Source organism: Ylistrum balloti, unplaced genomic scaffold (genome assembly GCF_031769215.1).
Source record: "Ylistrum balloti isolate Yb309-2 unplaced genomic scaffold, AGI_CSIRO_Ybal_v1 Utg369808, whole genome shotgun sequence".
Classification (NCBI taxonomy): Eukaryota; Metazoa; Mollusca; class Bivalvia; order Pectinida; family Pectinidae; genus Ylistrum; species Ylistrum balloti.
The window spans coordinates 33,804-57,976 of NW_026781982.1; the positions used below are offsets into that span (position 1 = coordinate 33,804).

At 35.7% G+C, this 24,173-nt stretch overlaps 1 protein-coding gene across 3 annotated transcripts; it reads right to left on the reverse strand.

The window, feature by feature from the left end:
- Positions 1-7,031: 7,031 nt before the first annotated feature.
- On the reverse strand, positions 7,032-23,895 carry LOC132544715 (uncharacterized). 3 transcript variants are annotated; one of them, XM_060208358.1, is made up of 4 exons: positions 23,523-23,883; positions 15,042-15,260; positions 9,421-9,570; positions 7,032-7,634 (listed from the first exon to the last, which is right to left on the reverse strand). In XM_060208358.1, the coding sequence occupies exons 1-4, from the start codon at positions 23,842-23,844 to the stop codon at positions 7,606-7,608; spliced, it is 720 nt and encodes a 239-aa protein (XP_060064341.1). In that variant the 5' UTR covers positions 23,845-23,883; the 3' UTR covers positions 7,032-7,605. The 3 variants fall into 3 exon arrangements, with proteins under 3 accessions (XP_060064341.1, XP_060064339.1, XP_060064340.1); XM_060208356.1 differs by lacking the exon at positions 7,032-7,634 and having other exon boundaries at positions 8,392-9,570; positions 23,523-23,895; XM_060208357.1 differs by lacking the exon at positions 7,032-7,634 and having other exon boundaries at positions 8,392-9,570; positions 23,694-23,883.
- Between the last annotated feature and the right edge of the window lie 278 nt (positions 23,896-24,173).

Sequence of the window (24,173 nt, forward strand, 5' to 3'; positions counted from 1 at the left end):
ACATCAGAAGCAGGAGTTATCGGGACGAAGACGTGTTGATATTAAAATGAAGACATTTTATAAACATCAGAATGAGGAGTTATCGGGTAACGACGTGTTGAAATTCCAGTGAAGACATTTTATAAACATCAGAATCAGGAGTTATCGGGTGACGACGTGTTGAAATTCAAGTGAAGACATTTTATAAACATCAGAATCAGGAGTTATCGGGTGACGACGTGTTGAAATTCAAGTGAAGACATTTTATAAACATCAGAATCAGGAGTTATCGGGTGAAGACGTGTTGAAATCAAGTGAAGACATTTATAAAGACAGGAGTTATCGGGAGAATTCAAGTGACATTTTATAAACATGAAACGACGTGTTGAAATTCAAGTGAAGACATTTTATAAACATCAGAATCAGGAGTTATCAGGTGACGACGTGTTGAAATTCAAGTGAAGACATTTTATAAACATCAGAAACGCGAGTAATCAGGAGAACACGAGTTGATATTCAAGTGAAGACGTCTTTAAAACATCAGAATCAGGCGTTTTCGGACGAAGACGTGCTGAAATTCAAGTGAAAACATCTTATTAACATCAGCAACAGGGGCTATCAGGTGATTTTTATCATATTCATTGGTGTTTTATTCAGCAACAGGGGCTATCAGGTGATTTTTATCATATTCATTGGTATGTTTGTTTTGGGGGGTTTCATTTTTTTTTAAGTTTTAAATCCTTTTAATGTTTAGAGTTGTTGATATGTGGAATCATCTGCCCACACAAATTGTACTTGAAAATACATTTAGAGAATTTGAACATTTGCTATATATACACAACCAGGAAATAGTCTGTGAATACTAGAACTATAACTTGTATCAATTTATGAGTCATTGATATTACAGATATTTTGGAGGTGTGTGTTTTTTCAAGTAAATTCAAGTGAAGAGGTCTCTTAAACATCAGAATCATGAGTTATCGGGTAACGACGTGTTGAAATTCAAGTTAAAAATTTTGATGAACATCAGAAGCAGGCGTTATCGGAACGAAGACATGTTGATATTCAAATGAAGACATTTTATAAACATCAGAATCAGGAGTTATCGGGTGACAACGTGTTGAAATTCAAGTGAAGACATTTCATAAACATCAGAATCAGGAGTTATCGGGTGACGACGTGTTGAAATTCAAGTGAAGACATTTTATAAACATCAGAATCAGGAGTTATCGGGACGAAGACATGTTGAAATTCAAGTGAAGACATTTTATAAACATCAGAATCAGGAGTTATCGGGTGAAGACGTGTTGAAATTCAAGTGAAGACATTTTATAAACATATAAACATCAGAATCAGGAGTTATCGGTGACGAAGACATGTTGAAATTCAAGTGAAGACATTTTATAAACATCAGAATCAGGAGTTATCAGAATGAAGACATGTTGAAATTCAAGTGAAGTGAAATTCAAGTGAGACATTTTATAAACATCAGAATCAGGATTTATCGGGACGAAGACATGTTGAAATTCCAGTGAAGACATTTTATAAACATCAGAATCAGGAGCTATCGGGTGACAACGTGTTGAAATTCAAGTGAAGACATTTCATAAACATCAGAATCAGGAGTTATCAGGTGACGACGTGTTGAAATTCAAGTGAAGACATTTTATAAACATCAGAATCAGGAGTTATCGGGACGAAGACATGTTGAAATTCAAGTGAAGACATTTTATAAACATCAGAATCAGGAGTTATCGGGATGAAGACATGTTGAAATTCAAGTGAAGACATTTTATAAACATCAGAATCAGGAGTTATCGGGTGACGACTTGTTGAAATTCCAGTGAAGACATTTCATAAACATCAGAATCAGGAGTTATCGGGACGAAGACGTGTTGAAATTTAAGTGAAGACATTTTATAAACATCAGAATCAGGAGTTATCGGGTGACGACGTGTTGAAATTCAAGTGAAGACATTTTATAAACATCAGAATCAGGAGTTATCGGGACGAAGACGTGTTGATATTCAAATGAAGACATTTCATAAACATCAGAATCAGGAGTTATCGGGACGAAGACGTGTTGAAATTTAAGTGAAGACATTTTATAAACATCAGAATCAGGAGTTATCGGGACGAAGGCATGTTGAAATTCAAGTGAAGACATTTTATAAACATCAGAATCAGGAGTTATCGGGACGAAGACATGTTGAAATTCAAAAGAAGACATTTGATAAACATCAGAATCAGGAGTTATCAGGAGACGACGTGTTGTAATTCACGTGAAGACATTTTATAAACATCAGAATCAGGATTTTTTCATATTCATTGGTGTTTTGGTGAATAGACGTGTTTTAAATTCAATGTTTAGAGTTGTTGATAAACATCAGCCCACACAAATTGTACTTGAAAATACATTTAGAGAATTTGAACATTTGCTAGATATACACCACCAGGAAATAGTCTGTGAATACTAGAACTATAACTTATATGGTGAAATTCAAGTGAAGACATTTTATAAACATCAGAATTTGGAGGTGTGTGTTTTTTCAAGTAAATTCAAGTGAAGAGGTCTCTTTAACATCAGAATCATGAGTTATCGGGTAACGACGTGTTGAAATTCAAGTGAAGACATTTTATAAACATCAGAATCAGGAGTTATCGGGACGAAGACATGTTGAAATTCAAGTGAAGACATTTTATTAACATCAGAATCAGGAGTAATCGGGACGAAGACATGTTGAAATTCAAGTGAAGACATTTTATAAACATCAGAATCAGGAGTTATCGGGTGACGACGTGTTGAAATTCAAGTGAAGACATTTTATAAACATCAGAATCAGGAGTTATCGGGACGAAGACGTGTTGAAATTTAAGTGAAGACATTTTATAAACATCAGAATCAGGAGTTATCGGGTGACGACGTGTTGAAATTCAAGTGAAGACATTTTATAAACATCAGAATCAGGAGTTATCGGGACGAAGACATGTTGAAATTCAAGTGAAGACATTTTATAAACATCAGAATCAGGATTGATCGGGACGAAGACATGTTGAAATTCAAGTGAAGACATTTTATAAACATCAGAATCAGGATTTATCGGGACGAAGACATGTTGAAATTCAAGTGAAGACATTTTATAAACATCAAAATCAGGAGTTATCGTGTGACGACGTGTTGAAATTCAAGTGAAAAATTATTATCAACATCAGAATCAGGAGTTATCGGGTGACGACGTGTTGAAATTAAAGTGAAGACATTTTATAAAACAGGAGTTATCGGGACGAAGACATGTTGAAATTCAAGTGTTGACATTGTATATACTTGAGAATCAGGTTTTATCGGGACGAAGACATGTTGAAATTCAAGTGAAGACATTTTATAAACATCAGAATCAGGAGTTATCGGGACGAAGACATGTTGAAATTCAAGAGAAGACATTTGATAAACATCAGAATCAGGAGTTATCAGGTGACGACGTGTTGAAATTCAAGTGAAGACATTTTATAAACATCAGAATCAGGAGTTATCGGGACGAAGACGTGTTGAAATTTAAGTGAAGACATTTTATAAACATCAGAATCAGGAGCTATCGGGTGACGAAGTGTTGAGATTCAAGTGAAGACATTTTATAAACATCAGAAACGCGAGTAATCAGGAGAACACGAGTTGATATTGAAATTCAAGTGACATGTTGAAATTCAAGTGAAATCATAAACATCAGAATCAGGAGTTATCGGGACGAAGACGTGTTGAAATTTAAGTGAAGACATTTTATAAACATCAGAATCAGGAGTTATCGGGTGACGACGTGTTGAAATTAAAGTGAAGACATTTTATAAACATCAGAATCAGGAGTTATCGGGTGACGACTTGTTGAAATTCCAGTGAAGACATTTCATAAACATCAGAATCAGGAGTTATCGGGACGAAGACGTGTTGAAATTTAAGTGAAGACATTTTATAAACATCAGAATCAGGAGTTATCGGGACGAAGACGTGTTGAAATTTAAGTGAAGACATTTTATAAACATCAGAATCAGGAGTTATGAGGTGAAGACGTGTTGAAATTCAAGTGAAGATTTTTTTTTTTATAAAATTTAATGAAGACATTTTATAAAATCAGGAGTTATCGGGTGCCCACAGACGTGTTGAAATTGACAATGCTTATAAACATCAGAATCAGTGAAGACATTTTATTTTATAAACATCAGAATCAGGAGCTATCGGGTGACGAAGTGTTGAGATTCAAGTGAAGACATTTTATAAACATCAGAATCAGGAGTTATCGGCACGAAGACATGTTGAAATTCAAGTGAAGACATTTTATAAACATCAGAATCAGGAGTTATCGGGATGAAGACATGTTGAAATTCAAGTGAAGACATTTTATAAACATCAGAATCAGGAGTTATCGGGACGAAGACGTGTTGAAATTAAAGTGAAGACATTTTATAAACATCAGAATCAGGAGCTATCGGGTGACGAAGTGTTGAGATTCAAGTGAAGACATTTTATAAACATCAGGAGTTATCACGTGTTGAAATTCAAGTGAAGACATTTCATAAACATCAGAAGCAGGAGTTATCGGGACGAAGACATGTTGAAATTCAAGTGAAGACATTTTATAAACATCAGAATCAGGAGTTATCGGGACGAAGACGTGTTGAAATTCAAGTGAAGACATTTTATAAACATCAGAATCAGGAGTTATCGGGTGACGACGTGTTGAAATTCAAGAGAAGACATTTTATATCAAACATCTGAAATTCAAGTGAAGACATTTTATAAACATCAGAATCAGGAGTTATCGGGACGAAGACATGTTGAAATTCAAGTGAAGACATTTTATAAACATCAGAAGCAGGAGTTATCGGGACGAAGACGTCAAATTCAAGTGAAGACATTTTATAAACATCAGCCTCAGGAGCGATCGGGTGACGAAGTGTTGAAATTCAAATGAAGACATTTTATTAACATCAGAATCAGGAGTTATCGGGTGACGACGTGTTGAAATTCAAGTGAAGACATTTTATAATACATCAATTCAAATGAAGACATCAGAATCAGGGTGTGACTTGTTGAAATTCCAGTGAAGACATTTCATAAACATCAGAATCAGGAGCTATCGGGTGACGAAGTGTTGAGATTCAAGTGAAGACATTTTATAAACATCAGAATCAGGAGCTATCGGGTGACGAAGTGTTGAGATTCAAGTGAAGACATTTTATAAACATCAGAATCAGGAGTTATCGGGACGACGTGTTGAAATTCAAGTGAAGACATTTTATAAACATCAGAATCAGGAGTTATCGGGACGAAGACATGTTGAAATTCAAGTGAAGACATTTTATAAACATCAGAATCAGGAGTTATCGGGTGACGACGTGTTGAAATTCAAGTGAAGACATTTTATAAACATCAGAATCAGGAGTTATCGGGATGAAGACATGTTGAAATTCAAGTGAAGACATTTTATAAACATCAGAATCAGGAGTTATCGGGACGAAGACATGTTGAAATTCAAGTGAAGACATTTTATAAACATCAGAATCAGGAGTTATCGGGTGACGACGTGTTGAAATTCAAGTGAAGACATTTTATAAACATCAGAATCAGGAGTTATCGGGACGAAGACATGTTGAAATTCAAGTGAAGACATTTTATAAACATCAGAATCAGGAGTTATCGGGACGAAGACGTGTTGAAATTCAAGTGAAGACATTTTATATACATCAGCAACAGGGGCTATCAGGTGATTTTTATCATATTCATTGGTATGTTTGTTTTGGGGTTTCATTTTTTTTTTTTTTTTTAAGTTTTAAATCTTTTTAATGTTTAGAGTTGTTGATATGTGGAATCATCTGCCCACACAAATTGTACTTGAAAATACATTTAGAGAATTTGAACATTTGCTAGATATACAGCACCAGGAAATAGTCTGTGAATACTAGAACTATAACTTGTATCAATTTATGAGTCATTGATATTACAGATATTTTGGAGGTGTGTGTTTTTTCAAGTAAATTCAAGTGAAGAGGTCTCTTTAACATCAGAATCATGAGTTATCGGGTAACGACGTGTTGAAATTCAAGTGAAAACATTTTATAAATATCAGAATCAGGAGTTATCAGGTGACGACGTTTTGAAATTCCAGTGAAGACATTTTATAAACATCAGAATCAGGAGTTATCAGGTGACGACGTGTTGAAATTCAAGTGAAGACATTTTATAAACATCAGAATCAGGAGTTATCGGGACGAAGACATGTTGAAATTCAAGTGAAGACATTTTATAAACATCAGAATCAGGAGTTATCGGGACGAAGACATGTTGAAATTCAAGTGAAGACATTTTATAAACATCAGAATCAGGAGTTATCGATATGAAATTCAAGTGACGAACGTGTATGAAATTCAAGTGAAGACATTTTATAAAGTGTTGAAATTCAAGTGAAGACATTTTATAAACATCAGAAACGCGAGTAATCAGGAGAACACGAGTTGATATTCAAGTGAAGACGTCTTATAAACATCAGAATCAGGCGTTATCGGGTGACGACGTGTTGAAATTCAAGTGAAGACATTTTATAAACATCAGAATCAGGATTTATCGGGACGAAGACATGTTGAAATTCAAGTGAAGACATTTTATAAACATCAAAATCAGGAGTTATCGTGTGACGACGTGTTGAAATTCAAGTGAAGACATTTTATAAACATCAGAAGCAGGAGTTATCGGGACGAAGACATGTTGAAATTCAAGTGAAGACATTTTATAAACATCAGAATCAGGAGTTATCGGGACGAAGACATGTTGAAATTCAAGAGAAGACATTTGATAAACATCAGAATCAGGAGTTATCGGGTGACAACGTGTTGAAATTCCAGTGAAGACATTTTATAAACATCAGAATCAGGAGTTATCGGGACGAAGACGTGTTGAAATTCAAGTGAAGACATTTCATAAACATCAGAATCAGGAGTTATCAGGTGACGACGTGTTGAAATTCAAGAGAAGGCATTTTATAAACATCAGAATCAGGCACAGCAGTCAATCTCTCTGACCACACCCTTAGTGCCCAAGAGACTTCAATGCTCTCTAAGGGCTTAAATTTCTGTTCCATCCCACGGAATCCAATTAACGCGGAATTAGTACAGGCTATGGATAGCTTCTATAGCCGACCCCGTCTTTGCGTAGCCTTTGACGAAGAAACGGATGACTCTTGAGAATTTCATTAAAAATTTTCTAAGTTTCACCAAGAAATAAGCACGGATTCCCGGACACTCACCAGTGCTTTCGCCCATCCAGTTGCCACCCTACACCAAAAGGGGCATTTCATACTCAAAAGCGTTGAGAATCAGACGTATTGTTTCTGATATCGACGTTTTTAGACGCCGTTGCGTAGAACTGAAGTCCCATCAACTCAACAGGGGATAAAGAGCAGCTCGGATTGACCGCGAAATCAAGAGAGTTAAATAATTAGATAGGGCTAGTACACTCGAATACCAAGTCCGACCAAAAACTGGGAGAGTACCATTTATGGTAACCATTCATCCCAGCATGCCACTATTGACATCAACCTTCCAGAAACACTGGCAAATCGTGCTGTCATCAAGTAAACTTCAAAACGTATTCCGGGAACCATCCTCCCCTTAATAAAAAAAAAAAAAACGGAAAACATTAAATTTTCTTGCAATACTTAATGCATATTTTTATTTAGTTAATATTTCTGCTTTTCTTCCTATTCCTATCAGGAGGTAGAAAATTTTAAGTTTTGGTACGACATTTCTTTGGGCGAGTTAACAAACCTGGGGACTATTTGACCGTATTCAAAATAATGTTTTTATATAAGTTTTTGTGCATTTGAATGGTGATTTTTTTTTCAGATTACTTATTGCAACTACACATACATTCATTATTGTTTTACACTATATTTTTCTTATCAAACAATTCCTCAGTTAGAACGTGTCCCAGATGTACCGGTAGACCAGGTATACCACTTTTCCTCGGAGTGTGACATTCAATTGTTTTCGCTGCGGTCCAATATATGCTCAGTGTCTAGAGTACAAAACATACCAAGATTGATATCAAACATTTTTGATATTTTAATCACCATCTTCAATACTAGTGATTTTTTTGTCCTTTCGAAAGGGCCTTCGGCGTCGATCGGCCAAAGGGATTATCAACACACCTAAATTTACACCACCGCTCTCGATTTAGATTTATAACTTTACATTTGTTTTATGTCCATATGTAATTTATGTTATAATTGTGTATTGATAAAGGGACAGGTTGCCTCGAAAACTGGCTTGGTAGAGCTTTATCCAAGGAATCTTCCTGCCAAATATCATTACTCTAAGCCTTTTGGTTAGTCAAAAGAAGTCGTTTAAAGGTTTTAACAAATTTGATCCCTGTGACCTAGAATAAAGGTCAAGTTCATTTCTTTTCGCAATCTTTGTAGAACTTTATCCAATGAACCTTCCAGCCAAATATAATAATTCTAGGCCTTCCAGTATTTCAGAAGTCGTTTAAAGGTTTTAACAAATTTGACCTCTCTGTCCTTGAATAAAGGTCAGGGTCATTTCTTTTCCCAAACTTGGTAGAGCTTCACCCAAGTTAGTCTGAAGAAGTTGTTTAAAGGAAAAGATGACGCTGGACAAACGACGGACACCGCGCCAGGGCATAAAAAGTTAGAAAGTCCGGAAAATAATATTCCCAGAGAATTTTCTAAGTTCAAAGGGGCATAACTCTGCCAAGAAGGGTTATAGACAGCCGGGAATCAAACTTAATCTGTACCCTCCCAACAAAAAGCCATATAACAAATTTCATTTTGATGACTCAAAGCATAATCTAATAAAAGTCTGGAAAAATTTCGTACAGACGACGACTTTGTACTTAAGTTTTCACTACCGGGGGATCATCTTTGGTTGGTTCTTTTGGCACTCTTGGTTGTTCTACGATTGTTTTCCACAATGCTTCATTAGTTGTTGATGAAATAAAATTTTCCTTTGCTCTTGCTTTTTTGTAATAGTAAAGATCTTGCTTTAAATCTGCATGTAATCCAGACTTGTCAAGATCTACTATAGCAGCAAAATTTTTCCGGGTTAAAAAAGTAAAATTCAAGAAAATCCAAATCACAATTATGGTAAAAACATTCAGCTGGTTCTTTTTTGTCCCTGGAGACCATAACTCAAGCTGTTCCTTTATGTACAGCAAGATGTCATTTTCTGGGTCATAAAGACAAATAGAAACATGATCAGATGTGGTTCCAATAGTTGGAATTAAGAAATGTGACAGTGCACTCCTATTACTGTTAACTTGAGCAAATCCATTTGTTATAGCTTCAGCTATGATTTGTTCTAAAACCTTTTGATCCAGAAGAACATTTTCATGTCTTCTGCTGGTGTTCACTTCAACACAAATGTTACATTTTTTACCAGTTTCTATCTTTCTTTGTTTTCTTTCAGGTTCACAACTTGCATCATCATCTTCCTCTTCACATTTGTCTGTCTGTTCCTTCCCAAGTGCCACCACAACAGTATTGTTCAGGAGGATGTCTACTCTGCCATGCCACGTCATTTCTGACCCTGAGTTAAAAATATAAACATAGGCTATAAAATGCCAGCAGTGTTGTTTAATTTCAAGTGTGGTGATTGTCATTCATATGTGATTTTTACTGTCTTAAGGGTTCTGCTCCAGATATATACCATCCCAAAGGGCATGTGTGATTTAGTTTGCTTAGGTTGGGGACTTCAACAGTTTCAAAGATATAACCAATATATTAAGTCCAGAGGGGTAGAGCCACACCCAAGGATAGTTCTTACACCATGAATATGTTTTTATTTCTTTATGCCCATCACTGCTATATACCTCGGGTATGGGGTGTTAAAAAGTAATAATTAATTTCCCCTATAGACCTAGGGGGCCAAGACCCATCATTTAAACAAAATGATTCACCTTCATACAAACATGCTTCAATTCAAATTTGAGCAAAATTCATTCATTGTTACAAGAAGAGTAGAATTTTAAAGAACTTGCTCTTATTTGTCTATTAACGACACTGGCCCTTCTGACCCAGTGGTCCAAGACCCAACGTTTATCAAAAACAGATTTTCCTTTACCCAAACATCATTCACGCCAAATTTGGTCAAAAAGCTATGATCCTACAGGAGGAGTAGGATTTCAAATAATTTGCTCTATTTCTCCTATTTGCCCTAACCTCTCCCACCATCAGGAATTTGAGACTCAACATTCATAAAACTGATTCCGCTACACCCAGCAATGCTTCACACCAATTAAGCACAAAAGCCAATCATTTCTAATAGAAAAGTAGGATTTTTAAGAATTTGCTCTATTTCTCCTAATGGGCCTCAATCTTCAGTCCTAGTTATGCAAAAATGATTATCCTAGACCTAACAATCCTTCAGAAAACAAGAGGCCCAGAGGGCCTGTATCACTCACCTGGATATTTATTACCAACAGTAATACATGTTTGCATATGTTCCAGAGTCGATGCTTAAAGAAATATGACAAATTACCCAACTTGGGTTCAGTCCCTCAGTAGTCTGCCCCTCCGTGCAATGTTGAATTCAGACTACCTTACAATGTTTCCAGTTAATTGTAATTGATAGCTTTCATTTAAATAAAGGAAAGAAGATCTGCCAAGAAAACTCCCAACCAAATATATCCCTTTAATTAAGTCATTTGAAGGTTCCACATATTTGTATATAAGTCTTTGACAAACCTTTATTGGGCAAATATGATGGCCTTTTGGTTAATCAGAAGAAGTTGTTTAATGATTTTAACAAATTTTACCCCTATGACATTGAATAAAGGTCAAGATCATTTCTTTTTGCAAACTTTGTAGAACTTTATCCAAGGAACCTTCATACCAAATATCACTACTCTATGTTTTTCGGTTAGTCAAAAGAAGTCGTTTAAAGGTTTTCAACTAATTTGACCCCTGTGACCTAGAGTAAAGGTCAAGGTCATTTCTTTTATCAAACTTTGTTAGCCTTCAGCCAAGGTACCTTTTGACCAAATATTATGCTGCCAGGCTTTTTGGTTAATCAAAAGAAGTCGTTTAAAGTTTTTAACAAATTTGACCCCTGTGGCCTTGAATAAAAGTCAAAGTCTTTTCTTTTCGCAAACTTAGTAGAGCTTCATCCAAGGTACCTTCTTGCCAAATATAATGATTCCAGGCCTTCTGGTATTTTAAATGAAGTCATTTAAATTTTTAAACACATTTGACCTCTTTGACCTTGAATATGGTAAAGGTCATTTCTTTTCGCAAACTTTCTTGGGCTTAATCAAAGGAACCTCAAGCCAAATATAATGATTCTAGGCATTCTGGTATTTCGGAAGAAGTTATTTAAATGTTTAAACACATTTGACCTCTGTAATCTTGAATATGGGTCAAGGTCATTTCTTTTCACAAACTTGGTAGAGCTTTACCAACGGAACCTTCCTGCCATATATCATTACTCTTTGCCTTTTGGTTAGTGAGAAGAAGTTGTTTAAAGGAAAAGTTGACGCCGGACGGACGCCGTACGACGCGTCATGGGCAGGTGAGCTAATAAACTGATTAGTTGTTATAGTATTATTTTGCTGCTCCATTACACAAGGCTCAAAATGTATATCGACTGCATAGAGTATGCCATTGCACCCTGTGACCTGTTACTTTTGACCGTTTTAATATACAATCAGTAGGTGTTGTCTGCTACCAATGTCCAACTTCATCAGTATCAAGCAAAGGGTTCTCAAGATATTGAGTGGAAACCAATTTCATAAATACTGCAATGCACCCGGTGACCTTTGACCTATTGAATTGTTTTGGTAACCATACCATAACTTAACAAAGAAATTATCATTATATATCTGTATGCCGAATTACATTTCAATATGTCAACTCGTTGCAGAGATACAGAATGGAAACTGTGAATTATTGAAAATTTTCGAAGTTAAAGGGGCATAACTCTGTCAACAAGAGCATTGCTAATGATGCAAAATACGCCTGTTGCGTTTCTTTCCAAAAAATATGCATGTATACCTCAGATAATTTTCTAACCGTGGGGCGTTAAAAATAAAAGTCAGAGTTATGGAACTTTGCCTGGGAGAAGGTCTTATAACCTAAAAGACATGTTTGAAGTTTCAAGTCAATAGCCCCATGAGTTCCAGAGAAAAGAACTTAACATGAAATTTCTAAGTTAAAAAATATAATATAAATGCAAATATAATGAACATAAACCAACCGACCCACCGACCGACAGTGGCAAAGCAATATGCCCCACCTTCTTCTATATAAATATAGCCAATTTGACACTTTTAAGCCCTGCCCCTTAAGACCCCAAGGGGGGTCAGCCCAATCATTTGTATCAATCTGAATCCCAGTGACCTGGGGATACTTTCTGCCAAATATGATGAAATTCCAATCATCGCTTCCAGAGAAGAAGATGATTATATAAATATATAGCCATTTTGACACTTTTTAGCCCTGCCCCTCAGGCCCTGAGGGGTCAGCCCAATCATTTGTATAAATCTGAATCCTGGCAACCTGGGGATACTTTCCGCTACATACGATGAAATTCCAATCATTGCTTCCAGAGAAGTAGTCAATAATATAAATATATCCGAATTTGACCCTTTTTAGCCCTACTCCTTAGGCCCCTGTGGATCAGTCAAATCATTTGTATAAATCTGAATCCACACCACCTAGGGATAATTCTTACAGTATGTACTTGAATTGACATCAGCAGTCCCACAGAAGAAGTCGATTATATAAATATAGCCTATTCAACACTTTTTAGCCCTACTCCTCAGGCCTCCAGGGGGTCAGCCCAATCATTTGTATAAATCTGAATCCCAGCGACCTGGGGATACTTTCCGCCACATATGATGAAATTCCAATCATCTCTTCCAGAGAAGAAGTAAATTGTTGACAGACGACAGATGAAGGATGCCACAGTATGGCATTAGGTCACCTTGGTCCTTCGGACCAGGTGAGCTAGCAAGAGGCCCAATGGGCCTGAATCACTCACATGGTACATGATATATTAGGAGTCATTTAAAGGTTTTCATATATTTGACTACTGTGACCTTGAATAAAAGTTAAGGTCAATTCTTGTCACAAACTTTGTAGGGCTTCTTCCAAGAAACCTACCTGCTAAATATCATGATCAAAAACTTTTCGGCTAGTCAGAAGAAGTTTTTAAAGGTTTTGAACTAATTTGACCCCTATGACATCGAGTTAAAAGTCAAGGTCATTTCTTTTCACAAACTTTGTAGAACTTTATCCAAGGAACCTACCTACCAAATATTGGTAAGTATAAGAAGTCATTCAAAGATTTGAACAAATTTGACCTCTGTGACTTTGAATATGGGTCAAGGTCATTTCTTTTCATAAACTTTGATGGGCTTCATCAAAGGAACCTTACAGCCAAATATAATGATAACAGGCCTTTCGGTTAGTGAAAAGAAATGGACTTTATCAAAGGAACCTTCCAGCCAAATATAATAATTCCAGGCCTTGCGGTATTTCGGAAGAAGTCGTTTAAAGGTTTAAACACATTTGACCCTGTGACCTTGAATATGGGTCAAGGTCATTTCTTTTCGCAAACTTTGAAGAACTTTAACCAAGGAACCTTCTTTCCAAATTCCATTACTCTATGCCTTTGGGTTAATCAGAAGAAATCATTTAAAGGTTTCAACAAATTTTACCCCTGTGACATTTAATAAAGGTCAAGGTCATTTCTTTTCGCAAACTTAGAAGAACTTTAACCAAGGAACCTTCTTTCCAAATATCATTACTCTATGCCTTTCGGTTAGTCAGAAGATGTCATTTAAACAAATTTGACCCCTATGATATCAAGTAAAGTTCAAGGTCATTACTTTTCACAAACTTTGTCAGCCATGCTTCTAGGCTTTTTGGTTAATCAGAAGAAAATGTTTAAAGATTTTAACAGATTTGACCCATGTGACCTTGAATATGGGTCAAGGTCAATTCTTTTCTCAAACTTTGTGAAGCTTCAATCCAGGAACCTACATGCCAAATATCATGCTACTTGGCCTTTTTGGATATTGAGAAGAAGCCATTTAAATAAAAAAAAATTGACACCGGAAGACGCATGGAGGGATGGACAGACAGACGACGGACACTGCACCATCCCATAAGCTCACCGGCCCTTCGGGCCATGTGAGCTAAAAATGGGACTTGGAAATTATTTCGCCTCACATGGAATTTCCACTCAAGCAATTTTGAGACAAGTGACACCCTATCATGAAGCTTACATAATGATTTATGACAGCAGGTTAGATATTTCAAAGAAAAACAAACAAAATTAAAGAAAATCCCTTTGCTAGTTATAGAAATAAAAGCAGATTACAAATTTTTTGGTTAAAAAACAATTTCTGTAAGAAACAAATCAGTTTGGCACATCAGAAAGTTAAAATTTGGGGTTTAGATATCTGAAAAAAACATGTCAACTGTTAATGTCACATTCCACTTATCACATATTCCTTTGACAAACGAAAAATGATATTAAGCAGCTCCCAGTGGACCACTAAATCAGTAATTGATAATAAGGTAATTGCAAAGAGATCCAATCTTGAGCTTTTTGCTATTGTGATTAATCAACTTTACCATGAATAAAGTGGTCTTCTGTTTTCTATATTCTTGTCATTTTTATGACAAACATATTGCTTTGATAGTAACTTGGTATCATATTTCATAGAAAGGTATTGAAACAACTGCAAATATATGGTGCTGCCTTCCCATCTAAAAAATTATGTCTCTAGAAGTTAACCTTCGACAAGAAAGTAAATGGATTACAACTTTCATCTTTAAAGTCGATCAAGAATTGGGCACATAGACAGATCATAGAGAAGGGGGGATTTGATCATCCAACCATCTAATGATAATGTCTTAAATCTAAGGATAATAGCTAGCTTACTATTAAGCATTCAGCTTAACTACATGACCAGATAAATTCTTAGATATACAGATACATAGATTTACGGACAACACAATATGTGCTTCGGTAAAACCCCACATTTATCTTACCTAATGAGGTGTTTCCTGCACAAATATTGGCCTTACAGCCACAGCCACATGTTGTTGGAAGTTGCTTTGCATATTTATCAACCTCATACTCCTTGCCTGGCACCAATTGAGAAAACAGGTGATGGGCTAATGCAACTATAATCTGAGTTTCTTTATTTCCACTTGTTGGCAGAGTGGATGTGATTAGTCTCCTAAGTGACCTTTCATGTTGTTCACGTCCTGGAAAAAAAATGGTCATTAAACTCATGAAGTACTGAAAGTAACATATATACATATATGTGGCATGTAAGTTGTGATTGGGAACACCACCTCGGTTCAAAAGAGGACAAAATGGACCTGAAACGCTTACCTATTCTGACCCTTCCATTTGATTGATTTTTTATTTGATTTAAACATACTTTATTTAAAATGGATCAGGCATAATTTATCACAACTTAACATTGCCTTCTCCAAAAGATTTCATTATACAAGTTACATCACAACAATAACAATTTTTGATCAAATATATAGATATACAAATAAAGAAAGATGGGGGAGGGGGGGGGGAGGGGGGGGGAAAGAAGGAAGAAAGAAGAATGGAGTAGGAAATAGATTTGTAAAGAAATTATCTATAAATATGCTACTAACCTTAAAATATTTTACAATTTTTTATGTATGTTTGAACTTAAAGAAAAATACTTTCACTATCTTCATCAGACAAGATTGAGGAACCAGAAAGAATAACATCAATACAAGCATTACAGTAATGCGCGATACAATCTATCATAACTTGTCTTTGTTGTGTATACAATATACAATCAAAGAAGTAATGAATTACATTTTCACACCCATTGCCACATACGCATGTTGGATCGCTCACAATATTTACTCTATACAAATCATACTTTAAACTAATACATGATTGACGCAATCACATATGTAAAATATTTCGTGAAAGATTTCCAACATCAAAAATCATAGGTAACAGGTCATTTTGGTGAATCAATAACTTAAAACTGTTTACGGATGGCTGTGCACTGACACCCTTCTGTTCATATGAAGTATTTGATTCTACAATATCTGGGTTGTGAGAAGAGGATGAAATAATGTAAGTCAATTCAATCCTCTTCATCCCCGCCCATCAGCTCCTGGGAGTAAGCCTGAGTAAGCTCGAAGATATCACACTCAACATGTGTATGAACCAGAGAAGACTTAAACCCCATTTTAAGGCAAACATGGAGCCCGGAAATCATAAAATTCTTAATTTGGATTAGTACCAAAGATTTTTACATCTATGAAGAGTTTTCCATAAAATTTGTTACTACTGTATCTTGGTCAGGAGAAGACTGTTGAAATTTAAACCATTTGGCCCTTTTATGGTTCCACACCGGAGTCGCTGGGGGCAGGCCACAGGATCAAAGTGGCTCTAGTAAACTGTCTCACCAACAAGCATCTTTTTTAGTTTAATTGGCAAAGTAAGCTTACACTATACTACAGTATCCATCTACCATCCTCAGTCAACGTTTTCCCTTACATGAGGTCCATTGGCCTAAATGGTCACTCACAAAAGTGAAACAATTGGAATGAATGTGAAGTATGAAGAAGGCAAAATGGGAGAAATTGGCGTCACAAAATTTACAACTTTGGTAACGCACCTTTAGACACTTTCATCCAAAAACAGTATTTGGGTCTACTTTATCTGGCAATTAAAAAGAAGAGGTTTTTTTTCAAATTTCAGCCAATCTCACCCTTTTCAACCCAACCAATCAGCCCCTTGTGGTCAGCTAGGAATATGTGTATATTGTCAAACTGTGATCTTGTAATAATAATTCAAAACAAGTTTGAAATATTTCCAGTAGGATATAAACAAATTTTTCCCAACAAGAGATCAAGCAGCTTTGATGATCACCAGAGATGAACTATATTGAATAAAAAAAGTTAAAGGTTAAGTATTTTTCAAGTGTCATGAAAAAGAAATTGTGACATTAATTAGAGTCAGCCAGTGTCAATGCATGTCATCAAAACTGTCATCCAAAAGTAATAATTCTTACAAAGTTAATTCCAATGGAAAATAAACAATATACTCAAAAATGCAATTTTTCTATCAAAATTATTGTAAAGTTTACCTCTTCCCTGAGTCAATATGACCCCATCAGCCCCTGGGGGTCAGCCAGGATTAGTACAGACATACTTTCAAGCCATCATCCTTTGCTCATATTCCTAACCAATTTTAAAATATTTCCACTAGAAATTAAACAATTTATGCTCAAAAATCTATTTTTCCTATATAAACTATAGTAAACTTTACCCCCTTCCAAACGGAAATGTGAGATCCTGGGGCCATGAAATTCACAATTTGGTAAAGCTCTGTTAAGAGCATTTGAATCTACCATATCTGGGTTTTGAGAAGATTTGCATCAAATTCATTAGGCCCCATCCCTCAGACCCTGGTAGGGTGGGAACAGGGTAATTCATTATTTTTGTTCATCATAGGCCATATACGGTTTCTGCAAAATTTCTTTGAAACCTGTTCAGGGTTTTTTGGGAGAAGTAGAAAATGTTAAAATAGGCACGACGCCAGACAAAGGTGATGGTAATAGGTAACCAGAAGACTCTGTATCAGGTGACCTAAAAAGACAATATTTTTCCATATCATCATGACAAAGCAGAACAGATGACATGAGATTATGTGTAATTTTTACTTTTATGTAGAGTGTCACTTACTTCATATAACTGTTTAATTGACAACATTATGGATGTTCACATTAAAATGTATAAATATGGCACAATCAAGAGTTATTCCCCTTTTTTACATATATATACCCCCAATATTAGACCTAAAGGTTACATAAGGCACAAAATAGAAATATTTCAGTGAATTCTAGGTGTATTTGAGTATATTTGATAGTATTTAGGTATATTTCGGTGTATTTGAGTAATAAGAATACCAAAGGCACTTCAAGACACTGTGCATAATATATCAAAATAAGTAGTTATCAGAATATAACTCTGTGAAGCTTAAAAATAATCTATCCTCTAACTGGAAATTACCAAGAAAAAATATTTTCAATATTCAACAAGTAATATTATGAACAATGACACTGTAAACTTGAAGTTGAGACAAAATTTGGGTGACAACACTTAAATTTGAAAAAGTGACAGAGAACCTATGATGCATATGTTTGTCTAAGATAGGTAAGCCTAAATTAACATACAGTAAAACTTAACTGTGTCAAACATACTTGAATCATATACATTAGATAAGTTGAATGTTTCTTTTTTCTGGTTCTGATTTTTTCTCTTCATCTTAGATCAAACACAAATGACTCAAACATTGTTGATTTGAATACTGTGTTTGCATCGTATATATTTTTTGGTCCATCCCTTCTAAATTCTACCAAAATTCCCTTTTATTTGTCGAACATTCAGGCGTCACCTTGTCTCAGGTAAATATATCCTGGCTTCAGTCTGGTTGACTTGATGTGATCGGTCAGCGATATCCATGATAACGAGCTCTATTGTAATTTTCGACTGAAATGTGTTTCCACACCGGTGAAAGTTAGAATTTATACTGAAGTAGGCAACCAAACTTAAAACAAAAGACTCTGTAGTCTGTTAACTGTAAATCAACTATGTTTTGTTTACTTTTTCATAAGCATGACTGCTGAAAACCAAAGGAAAAAAACAAGAGGCCCATGGGCCTTAACAGTCATCTGACTACAACAAGATGGCCACCTGACGACCATGTTGGATTTCGGACCGACCATAAAAATAACACTTGGTCAGGACCATGTCCTAATTATTTTAGGCAAGTTTCAGTTCCAGTGGACCAGTAGAAATTGAGAAGTTTAAATTGTAAATTCAAAATAGCAGCCAGCTTGGATGTCAGACCGACCTGAAAAGTATCAACACACTTGGTCAGGACCATCACAGGATCTTTTCAAGCAATCTGACAGAGTCCCCATCCCCTGAAGATGCTTCATACCGAATTTGGACAAAATCCTTTGAATTTTGCATAAGCTGACACTTTTTATAGCTATTTGCACCTAAATACCCCTATTGGGCCGCGCCCCTCAGGCCCCAGGGGGCCTAGACCCATTGTTTATACAAGCTTGAATCTCCTTCCCCTGAGGATGCTTCAGACCTAATTTGGTCAAAATCTGGTGACTTTTGAAACAGTTGAAGCATTTTATAGTTATTTGCACCTAATTACCCCTATTCGGCCTCGCCCCTCAGGCCCCAAGGGGCCGAGACCCATTGTTTATACAAACCTGAATCCTCTTCCCCTGATTTCTTCAGATCAAATTTGGGCAAAATTCTTTGACTTTTGCATGAGCTGAAACTTTTTATATCTATATGCACTTTATTACCCCTATTGGGCCCTGCCCCTCAGACTCAAAGGGGCCGAGACTACCATGACATTGCAGCGGCCTTCACCTTTTCGTAACCCTCCTCAGTGCTATACCAATGTTATATCAATGTAGAATGAGTATGTATTAATTGAGTTTTATATTAAGATATTGTTGACGGGACTCGTTACTCTTAGGGATGTGAATATTTTTCTTTCGGTATCAATTTCGAGTTTCGAGAGTGGGTGTTTATACATGTGTGTGCAGCAATGTCGGGTGTCTTATGTTACATTTTTTGTTTTGTATTTGTACTTATAACTGTTTTTATACATTTGTTACTTATTTATTACTATTACACCATGCTATGAGACATGTATACAGTAAACAGTCAATGAAAATGAGGTCAATCTTCATTGCACAATGTCTCCGTTCATAGAAACACGTCTACTGGAACCGTCAGATAAGTTGAACATTTCATTTGGTCCTGCCCACTTCAACTTATGTTTTACTGTACAAATGAATTAAAATGATGAAACATTGGTTGATTTAAGCTATCACAAAAACGAACAGTGACAGTTCAAGATAAACAATATCAGAGACAAATGATGTGTTATGCCAATGCCGAATGGGCTAAACAATAGATCCTAGAGCGATATTTGCGACATAACTGTGTGATTATTTTCTCTATCAAATTGGTTCCAAAATTAAATGCACACATCTTGGAATCAAAGGTAAACATATATCATATGTACAAACATCAGAATTATATATCCAGTAATTCTCAATGCAAGATATTTCAAGAAATTAAACAAATGAAAACTGTCAATATCTATGAAAGCTACCTGTCAGCCAGTATTTACAAACAGAAGGTAACCACCATCCTAAGATCTTTATTTATTCTCTGAAAGTTGGATCTTTTCCCTTCTTTTCTGTTTTTGCTCTTAATGATAAGAACTCCGAACAATCATCAACTGCTAAATCCAAGACGACCACCTGTTAGCCATTTTGTTTATTTGATCATTCCCAAAATCAAACGAGCACAACTAGGGACCAAAGGGAACCAATATAGGAAATTTGAGAGAGATCCATCTCGCACTTCTCAAGGAATCACAAAAACAAACTTCCAAAAGTGAAAGTCCAAGAAGGCTGCCTGTCGGTCATTTTGTTAACCTGATCAGTCCCAAAATCAAAAGGGCAAAAAAAGTTTGTTTTCTGATCAGTCCCATAATTAAACAGGCTTAACGAGGGACAACGGGGAATATACATAGGAAATTGGAAAGAGACCCATAGATTACTTCTCAAGAAATAGTAATAACAATCATCAATAGGCAAAATCCAAGATGGCTGCTCTTTGGCCATTTTGTTTTTCTGATCAGACTCAAATTAAAACCGACACAATTTGAGACCAAAGTGAACCTACATTTGAAATCTGGAAAAATCTATCCAGCGCTTATCAAGAAATAGCAATAACAACCTTTAATGAAAAAATCCAAGAAGGCCGATTGTTGGGCATTTGATTTTTTTATATAAGTCCCAAAATCAAATGGGCACAACTAGGGACCAATGGGAACCTACATATGAAATTTAAGAAAGATCAACTGAGTACTTCCCAAGAAATAGTGATAACAAACATCATTGAAAAAATCCAAGATGGCTGTCTGTCAGCCATTTTGCTTTCCTGATCAGACCAAAAATCAAACTGCACAACAAGGGACCAGCAGGAACCTACATATGAAATTAAAGAAAGATCTGTGCAGTACTCTTCAAGAAAGTGCAGTACTCTTCAAGAAATAGCAATAACAACCTTGTTGAGACAAAATCCAAGATGGCCACATGTCTGCCATTTTGTTTTTCTGATCAGACCCAAAATCAAATGGGCACAACTAGGAATCAAACAAATCAAAGATTTTCCCTGATATTTCTGACATGAATTCCATGGTTATAACCCTTAAAAATACTTAAAATGAAAAAATACTGCTTATTTAGTCTTAACACTGCAACTTTACAAAAGAAATTTATTTCTGAACACCTGCTTTTAATCAACAACACTGTCATGGTAAAAAAAAATACTTACATTTCAGCAAATTCAAACTAGGAATGCCTTCACAATATGAACATGTGTAAACACTGGAAATTTCACTTCTGTAAAGCTCGTTTTTGGTGTGTAACTGCCAAAATAGTAATCTCTAACACAATGCCAACTTTTACTTTTAATTGAAACCTGCATAATGGGGCAATCTAATGAACAAAAATATCACCATGACCACAAGAAACCGTGTACTGTTACATAGATATCAAGGGCAGGGGTGTTCAGTTATGCTAGCACAAAACCTGGGTCTTGCGATTTTCAGGTCAGGGCAAGATGTGGGCTAGTGATTTTTTTTCTGTTCTTAATCTGCATTAAAAGCCAATCTGTTTCTATACTCATTGGTCTGGATAGTTAAATTTCACAACCACATGAGGTTTCCATCCATCCATCAAGATTCTCAAACGTAAAGAATACACTCATCTAGGTGTATCAAACACTTTAATATACATGTACAATGTAAAGGAATTAATTTCTTTCATGTTAATTATCAACTTATTGCACAGTAACTAGACAAACAGTATCATTTATACATGTAGTTTGATAAGCAACACAGATTTGATTAATTCTGCTGAGAAATCAGCATTTAGTGTTAATTGAAAAATTCCAAACGTGGGGCTAGTAGTTTTGATCAGGGCCAGTGAGGAAAAAGTGGCTCATGATCACTAGCCCTTAGGCTTAAGTAAAAATTTCAGAACTGAACACCCCTGAAGGGGAACTTACATATGAAATTTGAGAGAGATCCATCCAGTACTAATACTTATATCGTCTCGACATTGGTTCCCGACCATCATGTACTTCAGAACAACCATTTTGTTGAACCATATCACAAGAGCTTTTGACCTGTGTGACCTTGCACCTGATAATTTCTGTTACTTTAGCATTATTGTCACACTTCCAGTAAAGAATAAAAAAAAAGTGATTTAAACAATTCACCATAAAATATCATGAGTATAGGTCATTGTAATGTTTCTTATACACAATTTTACATGTCAAATATCCTCTCAGATGTAATGAAATAACCTATCAAACCATCCTCTGATGTCAATGCTTTGTTGTTGTCCGTCATGTGAATAAAACTCGACCATGAATGAAAGGCCAGGCTTTTTTTTTTTGTCTATGGAAGTTCAAAAACATGTATACCTTGTATTGAAAAATGATGATCACTTCTGATTTTATTTAATTAGCAAGTTGTAGACAGAGAAATGAAAAAAACAATTCTATTTAAATAATTTGTGTTGTATAAAAAGAAGTTTATCAAGAAATTTGGCTTATTTAAGAAAAAAAGGACTAAACAATAAAAACTTGAATCTACCCTTTATAAAAGTAATCACAGTTATCCACTATTTTTGCATCATATAATTTTAATTGTCATGAAAATGGCGTTCCCGTTCAAATGATGATTTGGTGTAAAATGTGTACTTCTTGACCACATTAAGCTAACTCAAGCATCTCTGTGATTTAGTGATGTTGTCACAGACAAATGTCCAATACACATGTCGATCAATTCAGGTGAGCGGATTAGATGTTGTATCTGTGACTTTTTTTTTCAGAAAAATACATGTCTTTTTAAATATATCATTATAAGTCATTTATATACTTGTTTGACAGCAGTTAATTGGCATAGCATAGGGTGGTCAGGTGGCGCAGTGATAACGCCCTCGCCTTTCACCTAGCCGTCCGGGGTTTGATTCCTGGAACGGACGTGAATAGGTAAGAGGTCACCTGCCCGACCACATGGGTTTTCCCCAGGTAATCCGGTTTCCTCCCACCATAAGACCCCTCGCGTGCTTACATCCGGGCCAAACAGAGTGATTAGGATAAGTTTAAATAACTTGTTTCACAATTGTTGTAAAATAAATAAAGTTCATATTTTATATGGCAAAGGATATGTGTAATTCTGCCGCATGTATAAGAAAAGGAAGTGCATCAAACATATTGATATTTTACTTTTTGATCATTTTCAGAAATATATGATCTTACAAAAAACCATTGCCATAACAAAAGCCTTTTTTGAACTACGTTCATATATTTATTCGTTAAGTCAAAAAATAGCATTAACGTTACCACGAAGAAATCCCAACAACGCTACGAATGGTTGACGACAAACATCTGAATGCATCTCGATGGCGTCTACTCCCCTTTTTTGAAAATCTTCAAGGACAGAACTATTTAAAATGTCCTTCATGTAAACGAGTCCACACTCTGGAAATTTACTTATATAACTTGCAGCCTCACCACTTTCATGATTTAGTCGAAGATACACTGAAGCATCGCTAAACGACTTCCCTGCAACAGCATTACTGTTTTTTATAACTAAATTGAGGAACTTAGGCACAGGAGAAACTGTTTTTGTGCAAATGATACCCAATACACTTTTAATGCTCATCTCCTCTTCAGATCCCTTGAAATCCTTAATGGAAAACTGGTCTGACGCCATTTTTTGGCGGTTAGACGATTGACAGGATCGGGCAGGATCGGGCAGGATCGGGAAGAATCGGGCAGGATCGGGCAGAATCGGACTAGAATAGAAAAGTTCCATATGGCGAAAGATGACTCGCATAATATCAATTTTTCTTCAAACTAACAGAAGTCCGGCGTATCTTGTACATCACCCTATCATATAAAATGTTTTAATACATTTGGTATCCAATTCTTACTTCACTCTTCAATTCTTCACCCCTTTCAATAGTCTCTTTTTCACATCCCTCTACCTCG

What these genes read in the sequence shown, in the direction of transcription:
- LOC132544715 (XM_060208356.1), bottom strand. Translation starts at nt 23,895, where the DNA reads ATGGCGTCAGACCAGTTTTCCATTAAGGATTTCAAGGGATCTGAAGAG. An exon ending in GTTGTTGGGATTTCTTCGTG is followed by an intron (nt 15,261 to 23,522) that starts GTAACGTTAATG and finishes TTTTTTTTCCAG; the next exon opens with GACGTGAACAACATGAAAGG. An exon ending in TGCAGGAAACACCTCATTAG is followed by an intron (nt 9,571 to 15,041) that starts GTAAGATAAATG and finishes TTTTTAACTCAG; the next exon opens with GGTCAGAAATGACGTGGCAT.